Below are 12,676 nucleotides of genomic sequence, written 5' to 3' on the forward strand. Positions count from 1 at the left end.
AGCGTCCTGGATTCCTCGGCTTCCGGTCCCTAATAGCGCAAAGCGATCTCCAGAATACCAAGCTGTACATTGCTATACACATACGTCGAGAAACTTGTTCGTAACTAGCGTGCTGGTATTAATAGCGATAGAGAAGGTTCAAGAAAATATCGACATCTTTGTTTATAAGTAACAACGAGCCGAATTATTATGATCGTTTCGAAATTATCGCCTTCGTTCGAAGACCGATCGAGAATGAAGCTTAGAAACACAAACTTCTTTCTTACAAAGAGATAAGGGACTTGCGTTTATGGATTGTAAAAAGTATTTTATGCTTCTAACGGTGTATGAGAAATTCTGCTGCAGTTTTTTCTTCAGGCGATCGTAATAATTTGATGACCGGTAGTGAACGGTAGTTAAATTTTTTAGTTGAGTTTCATCTTCAACCTTCTGTAACGATATGTAATTAAAAAGTTGCTGATATAGGTATTTCATTTTTAATCCTTTTATAAAGTTTAATTAATTGCATCCATGATGCTTTTTGAAGTTAATATCGAGGAGAAAAGTCTTTCTCGAAAGGATCGTTAAGTTTAATGTAACGAACGAATTGCTGCTTTAATAATCTCTCTAGTGTATTGTTTTTTTACTATATCAGAATTATTTTGTAGAAAAGTTACAGAGGGTTCGTTTAATTTTTGTTTCGTTTTAAAACATTCTTAGAATCGTACGAAAATAGAGAGTCATGCGATAATCGTTCTCCATAGATCGATCATTATTCGTTCGATAGTCAGAAACTCTTTCTCTGTCTCTCTTTTCTTTCTTTTTTCTTTCTTCTTCTTCTTTTTTTTTTTTTTTTTTTTTTTTTTAACCAATTCCTTCTGTTTGTAGCAATTTGCAACAGTAAGTAGTTTCGTTGCCACGAAATTCAGTATACTCGTCGAGCGAGGGTCCATTATTCTTTGCATAATCACGTCGAATAGTTCTCGAAACAGTCTGCCCGATTACCAAGTTGATGTTACCAAGTTGACCAAAACGGGAGATTCAAACATCGTCTGAATCTCAACATCGATCCGGCGTTAGAGCGTCGCGCGTTTTTTCTATTACGTTCCTTCGATTAATTTTCACTGTGTTTTTAGCTCCTTGTTGCGTGTGGTTGTCATGCGAGTGTTGTTTCACTATGCGTGTTCCTGAAAGAGCGTGACGCTTTCCAAAGCGACGATAAAAGGAAAAGAAAAGAAACAAACGCAGAGTAAGGGTGAAAGTATTGAAAAGTATGGAAACGTGTGGAGAAAGGTGACGAAGGACATTTTTTTGCATCGGCTCCCAGGAAGTCGGGACATCCTGCTGGTCGACATCGAAGAGACCATGAGAACAGGCGAAAAAACTCGCAGGTTGCCACGACCGTAGAATCCAAAACGATCGATAGATCATCGACGATGATGGATTAATCTAGAGAGAATTCTTTACTTTCTCCTCTATCTCTTCTTTTATTCCCTCTGTCTTCCTTATTATTTAATTCGAACAGTTTTATCTACTCAAAGGATGATGATATACCTTGTCATTTTGATTTTCTTTCTTATTTTTTTCGTTGATCGTTTTCTTCTGAAATTTGTTTTTATTCCTTCCCATTGTCTGGTCATAGAGTTGTATTTTGATATTTCTTCTTTCTTTCTTTCTTTTTTTTTTTCTTCTTTCGTCTGGTTTGATCGACGATCCTCGAATGTGAGACGCGCGAGGAAAGCAGGCAGATTGATCGTTTCCTTTTTTTTTTTTTTCTTTTAGATCTATATTTTATCGATGTCTTCGTATAATACCCCTCTGAAAGCACTTTTTAAAAATCGTTCGAGCGGCGGCACATGTTTTTGTTGAGCGTTGGATTTTGTTCGTCGTTGTTACAGATGGGCAAGCTTGGTAGCAATCCATTGGCCGGACTCGCGGCTCTAGGCCTCGGAGGCCTTGCCACACCTGCCAACACAGGTGGATTGAATCCAGCAGGTACGTGAAAAACTCCTCGTTGTTCTATTACAATACTCTGTAACGCTCGTGACTATTTATTTATTCGTAATAATCTCACAAGCTTTTTCATTTGTTTTTTTTTTCAATTTGCAAATGAATGTTTCAGAAGCCGAACTTTTCAACCCTCTCTCTTATTTCTTAATTTCATTAGGATGAATACGATTTTCCAAAATCAAATTACTTGGTTCTACCAACTTGTTTATCACAGGCAGATAACATTAATAATAGGACATTTTTAGTATATTATTAAGATACAGTGTTTATACATTTAAGATGCAGTGTTTGCACGCTCGTCACTTGTTTCTACCTTTTAATTTATGCGGTTGATCAATTCAGCTTCTGAACGAATACGAATCGATACGAATGCGGCTGAAATACGGCTGAGAATTATTGTGTTTGAAATTTTCGAAATGTTTTCGAAATTTTGAGAATTCCGTAGAATTGCTTGTGCGATGTATGAAATTGAAAAAGTCGCTCGAGAAATCGCTTGAATTATTTACGTACGTAGAACGTGTTGTACGAGAATCTACAGGCTTACGCAACAAACTTTTATTTTACAAACAACAATGGTTTCGAAAATATTATAGAATGAAATCATGCTTTTGGCAGTCACTATGCAAACCTCACCACTTTACAAACATCTTACTTCACCGCGGTAAAACGACCAGCTTCGACCTCCAAGCCAACTCAATGCTTCCAAACAAATATGTAAAAATGTTAATCTTTATACCGTGGATTAAAATGATGATGTACCGCGATAGCTATGTTTCGAAAATTTAAAAACGTTGTTGTTTCGCGTGCACTTTGCATACAGTTATTCGCCTAATCGGACAATGTACGTACATGTGGTCCATAACCACGTGTGGTAGATTTTAAAATAGAAAGTACATAATGATTCATGTATAGTCGTAACAATTATAGTACTGCGCGTGATTTTTATTATTTATTACTCCATCTATACAGTGTTGTTCTTACATTTAACAATTGCACTTGGTTAGAGAACTTGAGGTATTTGTAGCGCGACAATATCTCTCAGAAGTAAAATACTCTGAGACTGCAAAGTCATACTCTTCGCGCATGTCTGAGATTCTATCACTAAGAAGAAAATCTCTCGGTTGTCTGTACTCTCTACGCGCGCACTCTAACAGCAACCTTATAACATTATAATATACTGCACTTTGAACGCTGAAACGACTCATATCACGTATTTCACATTACTTTTATTCGACAACGGTGAGGACTAGATTTTTCTTATAGAAGAAAAAAGGAAAGGGAGAAAGATTCTTCCAGCCTGTACAACATAGTATTTTCTTGACAACTTGGCAAAAATGGTTCTTCCGCGATTAATCAGAAAGTGACTTTCTCAGCGGCTCGCTATAGGAATCGCGTGATAAAACCATCAACTTCGAAGATGAATATTTAAAAATCGAATCGCTTGTAGATAATACGCTGAGTGTCAGGTATCGTGAAAATTTCGTGGAAATTGCAAGTTGAAGTAAGAATGGTAAAAAGTCAATCTACGCTACGAATGCCTTAAATCTCAAACCCTAAACCTTAGTCCAGAAATGATGTACGTTGCAAATATACAAAATGTTGCTGGTTTTTTGGCAGCATTAGCGGCACTGGCTGGTAGTCAGCTACGTACCAGCAACACGAACAGGCAACAGCCAGCGGCGAACAATCAGACGCACGAGATGACCGTGCCAAACGAGCTGATCGGCTGTATCATCGGCAAGGGTGGTACTAAGATCGCTGAGATCCGTCAGATCTCCGGCGCCATGATCAGAATCAGCAACTGCGAGGAGAGGGAGGGTGGCGCCACGGATCGTACGATCACCATCACCGGAAATCCGGACGCTGTGGCACTAGCACAGTATCTCATCAGCATGAGGTGAGTACCGTGGCACTGGAGCATAGATATCACTCTGGCTTGCCTGCCATCTTGAAAAGAAAACGAAAAAAAAAAAAAGAAAAGAACGAAGAACGTTGGACGATCGTTATTTGATATTCATTATATTTTATGGTTCTCGATTAATCCCATAAGTAATGCAGCTTTTCCGATAGATGCATTTAGAACAATGGAATTTGTTGTGAACAAGAGGAATTTTATGAAGAATGGATCGCTGTCGTAGAAAATTTAGGAATGTAATTAGTGACAGATCTATTAAGGAGCGTTTGAAGAAGAATTACTTTGTTTTAAAACAATCTCAAACTTCTTTTACCTATATAATTTACGCAGTGAGCTTCTACGTGTAAAGTATCTAGCATTATGCTAACATATTCCTAAACAAAACAATCTTTATTTACGTTTATACGATTTTTGGATGAATCAGTTGCGACAAATTCTTGGTTCCTTGTACCTACAATATCGAAAAATCTGTATTACTCGTAGGATATTCCAATATGCAAATAGATACACAACATTCGATCGATCGTGCAACGTTCTCTCGACGAGATCGGTTTACTTTCTCTCGATCCAAGAGAGAGAATATTGTTTAAGAATTCTTCCATTATTCCTATCGGTACATGTCGAACTCGTCCCGGCTACGTATTGCGATATCTCGCGACACATCACCACCACCAACCCCCCACCCCCACCCCCAACGAACCTCTTTAACTTTCTGGTTTCTTTCCTTCTCTGGATCCAACGTGAAACGATCGTTGGATCGGATCTTGACTTATGTGTACATGTCGCCGGTGTAGACATTTTTTTTTACACGATCCCCCTCGACGACGGAGAAAATGGAAGCCCAACTTCCCCGTCGACACCTCATAAAGAGAAAAAGGAACAAAAGAGAAACCCTTTGATTCGCCTGTCTATTTTTTCTTCTTTTTCTTTTTTTTTTTTTTTTTTCTCTTGTGTTACACTCGTTCCTTCTGTAATTACCTTTCTTAGCCTTGGTGTCTTGAAGATGATCAAGTGAGACTAAGGGAATAGTCGAATTGCCGTCATCGCGACACCTCCCATCATGTTTATTACTGTTGTTACTGTTGCCTCTGGCGGCGACGAGCTGGCTACAACGACCTTGCAAACTATCGCCATCATCGTTAATCAACGCTAGGTTGTGGATATTTCTGCGGATTTGTATTTTTGCGAACGCGTGATTACGTAAATGCAACTTTGATAGATAGATAACTCGCTCGTCGAAAATTACATAAAATGTTTCAACGTCTTCTATAGTGATTTATAATTTAATGTATATGATAATTTCGCGTTCTCCTTCAAATTTTCCATAAATGCATAAAGATCCACGGTCTACCCGTCTATTTACAGAGATTCTATGTACGCTGTGTTATATTCGTGTTAAAAATCAGTACACGCACAGGTATAGGTTTGTTGCTATGGTTTTTATCGCGTATCGTAGCTGACAGGTTATGGTCGGGAAGTGCGTCGTTTTCCCGGCACGTCGACGCCAGAAAAGTGTTACATGAAAGAGGTGGCGGTGCAGCAACGAGCGTTTTCTATGTGAGATGGATACGTTGCACGAGTGTTAAGATACGAGGTGATCCCTCGATGTGGAGGTACGTGGTGACGTGCAACGCGTGTCGTGGACCGCCACCTCGGTCTCTCTAGCGTATACAGGTGAGATATTCTCGTAGTGAAGTAAGATTATATAGCCAGTGAAGACGACGCAGCAACCGCGAACCAAGGGATCGCCGTCAACGCGGAGACGCCGGAAGACAATATCTTCGTCTGCCACGACGGAAGAGGATCTTAATCCTTTGTTTCCAGGTCCTGCTTTCCAGGTCCAGTACCCTGAGTATCCTGCAGACACAACTCCGCTCAACATCTGTTTCCCATTTGTCGCTGGCTGTCCTTTCAAGCAAAAAAAAAAAATTTTTTTGAAAAAAGAAAAGAATATATATAGTATACAATCACGATGACAGATATACGACACGTAGTCGAACGATTCCAGCAATATATCGTTCCGTTTTAATTAGACGATCTACTCCCGAAGAGTCCTGCAAAAAGCAATTATGCATCACTACAGCTCCTTTTTTTTTTATTTTTTTATTTTTTTTCTTCAAATACCCCAGTTGTTCGGTTTACGACGATCCAAAGCTTCTTTTCGGTCGAACTCGCTTTTGGCGAAGGCTCGTCGTTCGTTCGTTCTTATTCGTTCGTGCACTAGTAATACGGTGTTTTTCTAGAGATATATTTAATTCGATGAGATTAATCGTTTGAATATTGATCTATAATTAAGTATATAATAAATAACGTGATTACAATGACAGGTTGGAAACTTGGAAATCTAAACTGGATTTTAGAAAACTATGATTCACTTGTTTTAATTCGATAAAGTCTTCCGTATGTTGCGTTCAATTCAATTTGGATTTTGTCCTATGTCTAGCGTAATATGTTCACGAGAAAACGTGTTCTTCTGAACGGAATATAACGTCAATCATATTGGAAAATTCGATATTTATCGTAGATTATATTTTATTAATTTATTTGCCGAACTATCGTTAATCGTTTATTTGTTAAAATTATCAGTATGATGGATCGTTTAATTTTTGTTTCTGCAATTCGCCTTCGCCAAGAGTGTCACGCAGTCGCATCTTTGTATTCTAATTTGTACGTTTCCTCTACGCTGATCATAGCGTTTTACCAAAAGATAACGAACGTGCACGGACGTAGATCTTACAATATTTAATATATAACATCGTGCTATGGGACTGTTATCTCTTTCCATTCTTTTCACTAATTTCGAGAAGTTGAACGAAAATAAATAGAGAAACGTGTACTAACGTAGTCGTCGACGAGATTCGAAACGATCGAAAACGCGTCCCTGTAGCGCATATTAAAACGCTCTGGAAAACGAGCAATTGCCAAAGCAGCCCCAGTTTTTTGCCGCACCTCGAAAATAGCACGAGTACCAAGCACGATTGTCCTGTATATCTATATATATTTAGCCGGTTTGAAAACGCGAATCGTACAAACCTTCTTCACATTCTATTTCTTCCCCCTTTTTACGAATTATAATCCATATTATATTTTATTCCAGATTGTCACTCATATATATTTTTATACTACTGCATTTGAATAGCGACCGAAAAATATATTCGTCATATATCCCGATTATTACTTCTTGTAATACCCGCTCAACCACTTGGTCGTCATGATTATTACGTATCGTGTTTATCATCCCCCCGAGCACAATTCCCGCGGCCAAGATCTGCACTCTGCCGCGTTCAATTCCGCTTTCCGTTCGTCCTGTATACGCGTGACGTACGAGCCAATTATCGTGGCAACGATTTCGCTGGATCAGCAAATCCAGCAACTGGTCAAACTGCTGCATAGTTCCCGTACAGATGATATACCCGTAGGCGGCGGAGTGCAAGTGCTGTGCCCCGTTTAGTTTGATTTCCGCTTTTCAGTGATTCACAGAGCCATGCTACGTTCCATTCCACTTTGTTAAAGTATCCGTGATGCGATACCAAATTGAAAAGACTCATAGAGATTCGATGTCATTACATGCTGATCGATGTTCGAACGCTTGTTGCTTTTCTTTTCTCGCTCTCTCTATCTCTTTCTCTCTCTTTCTTTTTTATTTTTTTTTTATTTTTTTTTTTACTTTTTACAAGTATTCTCTGTATATTCGGAGAACTTCTCCTGTTTTTATGTGTCATGTGCAACGGACTATGGCTCTGTGCTGCGTCGGAAAAAAGGACGTTGCGCGTTCGTCGGCTAGGAACAAGAAATTTCTTGAAAATTTCGAGTTCGAGGAATTTTGCCAGATACGAAAGTGAAATTAAACTTTGAGAAATTGTTATTTTTCGTGGTGATCGAAACGAATGCAGTCGAACGTCCTTTTCGATGGCGGCAACTCCTCGCAGCGTATCCTCCGCATTGGGACGCCATTTTCGGTGCTCCTAGAGGCTGCATCGTGTACGATCGACGAAACGTGACGGCTGTATGTCGTTGGATGAAAAACGATACAGACAGATGCCGATGGTTCGTCGGTGCACGGTGTCTCGAGACCGATAAAACGCGTCCCGACGACGGAAAAGTCTCCCCCCACCCCCCCACGAACAACCACGTAGCCGGTGTACGTGAGAGTATCACGCTCCATAGAACACACCTGTGGCATAACTCTCTCTTTCTGTGAAGCCTGTTGAAAACCTTGCGACTCGAAGTCTTTCTTTTCTTTCTATTCTCTTTTTTCTTTTTTCTTTCTTTCTTTCTTTCTTTTCTCGCCTGACATACATCACACTTAGCGTCCACACCACCTTGTCACTCTTTCGATCTATTTCTGTTTAATCGATATAACAACTCTGTTCTTTTAGCGGACCCGTCTTATTATTTTCATTTTACTATATCTCACACATCGCCATGATTCGCCTCTTTTCATTTCCTAGCCTCTGTTTCTCGTATACACGTCGCTGCGACTCCTTCCTTTCTGTATATTTCTTTCTTTTCATCTGATCGTTTATCGAAACACTGTCCGACAAAAGGAAACACGTACAGCAGTGCTCGCTTAAATTCCAATAGAGTTTCGCCTAAATTCAAACGACCCAAAATCCGCTTATACTCCCTGTACTGTTCGAACTGTCGAGTGTAAATTAAACCTATCGACAAACACAGCGAATAGACATAGTTGGAATAAGTGAAAACAGCGATCATATTCCTATATATTGGAATGAAATTTTCCCATAAAATAATAAGAGTTTTGCTATATTCGTTCGACAGTTTCCCTGCACTTGATCTATTTGAGTCTATCTAAACGTCAATTGGTATAAGAAAAATTATGCCCAAGGAACGTGCAGATTTGCTCCACTCAATTACCGTGTCTTTTGCATTAATCTCTCGTTTGTCCTCTCACTTGTTTTCGCTAAGTCTATTCTTTCCCTCTGTCGAGGAAATCTCGAGTCCTCCCTTACGAAACAAAATCGTCACCCGCATCGCGAGCTTTGCAATCTGATCCTCGATTTAATTGTAATTTAATCGAGCACCGCTGTACACGCATATATATATATAAGTGTATATATATATATATATATATATGTGTGTGTGTGTGTGAAACACAAAAGTAGCCACACGCAAACATAAACACACGCGCCCATATACTTACATAAAACTACATAAAACTGTTTTTATACGAGAGGAACGTTCCCACCCTGACCTTTTTACATTTTGTGTCTTTTCCCCAGTGTTGAACTGCAGAAAGCTAACCTAGAGGCCCAAAATACCCAAACCCCTGGCAGCGGTACCACTCCCGGGGCATCCGGGGCCAGTGCTTCTCCCTCTACTACCACTACCACTGCCTCTCCCTTGGCCAGCGCCATTCCCTTGGCTCAGCTGCTAAGCAAGCCAGGCGCCCTCAACGCCCTATCTAGCCTCACCGCCCTCGGCGGACTCACGGAATTGCTAGGTGGCGCTGCTGGTGCGGCTGCATCCGCTCTTCCGGTCCAGACAACCGGCGTTCACCGGTCGCACAAGTTCACACCGAGGCTACGTAGCCCTGGCGCGCCCGGGCCCACCGAGAGCGGCAAATTCAAATCCGAGCGCACCAAGTATAACCCGTACTGAGCCACCGACCACGAAGAAACGAAGGAGAGACGCGAGATCAGGGAGATCGTTACACGTACACGCATTACTCATCACAACGACCATTACAGCCACGATTACCACCAATACCACAACCACCACGATCATACACACACGGAACACGAGATTTACATCGGAGAAAAGTGCGTACGGACGCCAGGGTAGCGCGAGTCCTGATCAAGACTTGGCTAAGGATCGGACCAACACGATAGTTTCAGAATGGACTACCAGCGATGATAGCGATGATGATGATGATGATGCGTGATGCAAATTCATAGGGTAAGACGCGCGACGACCGTGCCACTTGCGTCCTACAATTGCCGGTCACGGCATCGACCTTCGTGTTTTTCTGTCGTTTTTTTTTTTTTTTTTTTTTTTATATATATACATATATATACATAGTCTTCTTCTTTTCTTTTCCTTTTTCCTTTCTTTTTTTTTTTTTTTTTTTTTATATACGATATAAAATGTACCGATCAATTTGTATTTCTATTTTTTGAAAGGGAAGGTTGAGAGATGGTTTAAAGGCGAGATCCGACGCTAAGTCTTCGGGCCTTTGCATCAAGCGCGACACGACCTCCGAATCTGACTTACTTTTAGCCTGAACGTATCACTTGCTCTGCGAAACGCGCTTTCCTTTCCGCGTTTCGTATACATTTTCTGTTTTATTGGATAACGGTATTTCATTTTCAGAGAATCATGATACATCGTATATAATACGGTGATGGTGAGTTGACGTCGACTCGGAGGACGTGACCGCTTGTGCACCGTCGCGAAACAGCCTTTTTTACATATATATATATGTATACATATATATAACATAATTACGATGAATTATATTAATTGATTAATGTCGGAAGCATAAAAGGCTCTTCTTAATAGCGTTAGGCGATTCCGATGTAATTTTTTCTTGTAGTTGTATAGCCCGACCACTTTTCAATTTTGAGAGAGCGAGAGAGAGAGAGAGAGAGCGAAATATGTCGTGCGTGTCGGAATTTTTAGTAGAGAAAGAAAATAAATAATGGAACAAAAAAGAGGTTGGAAACGACGTGTGCGACATTTATTAGATATTACTATGATTTCTTTTTTCTTCCTTTCTTTTTTTCTTTTTTTTCGATTATGTCTTTTACATCATTTACACGAGAGAATGTACCTACATGAGAGAAGAGTGTGAGAGAGTTGAATGAGAGGAAATGAGAAATGAGAAAAAGCGAAGCGTAATGACGTGTTCAGATACGCATTGTGTCCGTAATCATGTAACCGTGCTCTGAAATCAACGCCGGACACTTCATCCGGAAATAGAATATGGTCTATCGCGACAGCGCGAGAGGAGAGGTTTAAAAAAAAAAAAAAAAAGAGAGAAGAAAAGAACAAAATGAGAGAATAATGACAAGAGAGCTTATTCGTACCTCGACATGAGGTTTAAACGCCTCTTCTTCGAAACGATTAGGGTGAGCATAGACATATTGTACTCGCTAAATGCGAAAGAGACAGAGAGAAAGAAATAAAATATACGCAAGGTAATCAATCGATTTACAATAGTGGTCGTTTTATTGTAACGATAACGATGATAATTATATACGAATAAAGCAAAAACGTAATCATATTCACGAGGAACACGCTCCATTTATATATGTATAGATATAAATATATATATATATATTATTAACATATGTATATAAATAATATATAAATGTATTATTGACATATGTATGTATATATAAATAATATATATGTATGTATATATATATATATATATATATATATATATTAATATACGGCAGATAGAGAAGAAAGTAACGATTCCCCCAGCGAGTTCAGATTAATTAGCGTTAATTAACATTTTAGATACGTATACACAACCTGTTCACACTTACACCACTGACATACACAGAAACGCGTACACAGAAACACAAGGATGAAAAATAGATGAAAAAGATCGTGTTTTATCGAAGAGAAAAGTCGCATTCGCCGCAGATCGATCAGTCTTTTCTTCTAGCTCGTCCCTCAAGAATGTAAAATGTAGAACGAAGATATAGCGACGAACGAAGAATGATATTTCAATAAAATATGAGTCGATCAAGATGGGAATATGAATCGAGTCGATCAATTTTGTTAGGTTGATAAGGGAGGATCGAAAAAGAAGTAAAGACACAGTGAATGGACGTCGATTTTTAATGACGATCGACTGCGTACGAGCTCCCAGATCAATGTTTGTGTGCTCAATTTCTAGTTCGTAGCGAGAGAAAGAGGAAGAGAGAGAGAGAGAGAGAGAGAGAGAGAGAGAAAATACGTTGCATAGATCAAGCGGATGTAGATTTATGACCGACGAGTGGTAGAACGCTCGTGCACCGATTTTTGCCGCGATGTCGTGATCACGATAGATCAGATTCTTTGTTCTTTACGATGGTTCGAAGTTCCGTGCTACGATTTTGCCAACTTTTTTTATAATTTTTTATTTCTCGATTTATTGGATTTGCGAAGCCTCGTTTATTTTCATTCATTTATATAATTAACCCTTTAAAGCTACATTTAAAGGTGACGCCGTCATATATAGAATGTTATTTTACAAAACGATTATTATGGAATTATTTTAGTTTAGAAATCGATAAAGTCAAGCGTTGTAAACTTTTTATTATTATTCGTTATTAAGAGAAGAGATATCGAACGAAATTATTGAATCGAATAAATCGTGAACACGATCGCGCAGCTCGTAGTATAATAAATGATACTTCATATTGCGTTTGACATTCTGTACACCCATATGTAGTCTTGTCCCATATTACATACATATATTTGGTTCTCTCTTGGAGACAATAATGATTTCTCACGTTGGCGGCGATTTCCGTGAAAAATCGACCAGACAAAGATTCTGCAAGTGAGAAAAAGTGTGAAAGAGTGCGTGTGATAGGATAGAGTGAAAGAGAAACTAGCGTGAACGAGAGGAAAATAAGACGATGAAACTAAAGCGATCTTTTTCTTTTTCTTTCTCATCGTTAAGGCGAGAAGGGAGGTTTGACAAAATATATCAAGATTCAAAGAGTATACACACACAGGATTTTGTAGGTAATGTTAGTCTTCAACTGTATATTGGTCTCTTATAAACGATGTCGCAGAGCTTGTGTGCTTAAC

At 39.3% G+C, this 12,676-nt stretch overlaps 1 protein-coding gene across 6 annotated transcripts in view; it reads left to right on the top strand.

Moving 5' to 3' along the window:
- The window catches only part of LOC126870214 (poly(rC)-binding protein 3), a 184,999-nt gene that overhangs the window by 150,730 nt on the left and 21,593 nt on the right, over positions 1-12,676 (top strand). For 5 of the 6 annotated variants that reach the window (XM_050627716.1, XM_050627720.1, XM_050627719.1 and 2 more), the window contains 3 exons: positions 1,878-1,974; positions 3,607-3,886; positions 9,148-10,904. In XM_050627716.1, the coding sequence (XP_050483673.1) occupies positions 1,878-1,974; positions 3,607-3,886; positions 9,148-9,526 (756 nt within the window). In that variant the 3' untranslated portion in view covers positions 9,527-10,904. Of the gene's footprint in view, positions 1-1,877; positions 1,975-3,606; positions 3,887-9,147; positions 10,905-12,676 lie in introns of those variants that run through there. The other variant, XM_050627721.1, reaches the window with a different exon arrangement.

Source organism: Bombus huntii, chromosome 10 (assembly GCF_024542735.1).
Source record: "Bombus huntii isolate Logan2020A chromosome 10, iyBomHunt1.1, whole genome shotgun sequence".
NCBI lineage: Eukaryota > Metazoa > Arthropoda > Insecta > Hymenoptera > Apidae > Bombus > Bombus huntii.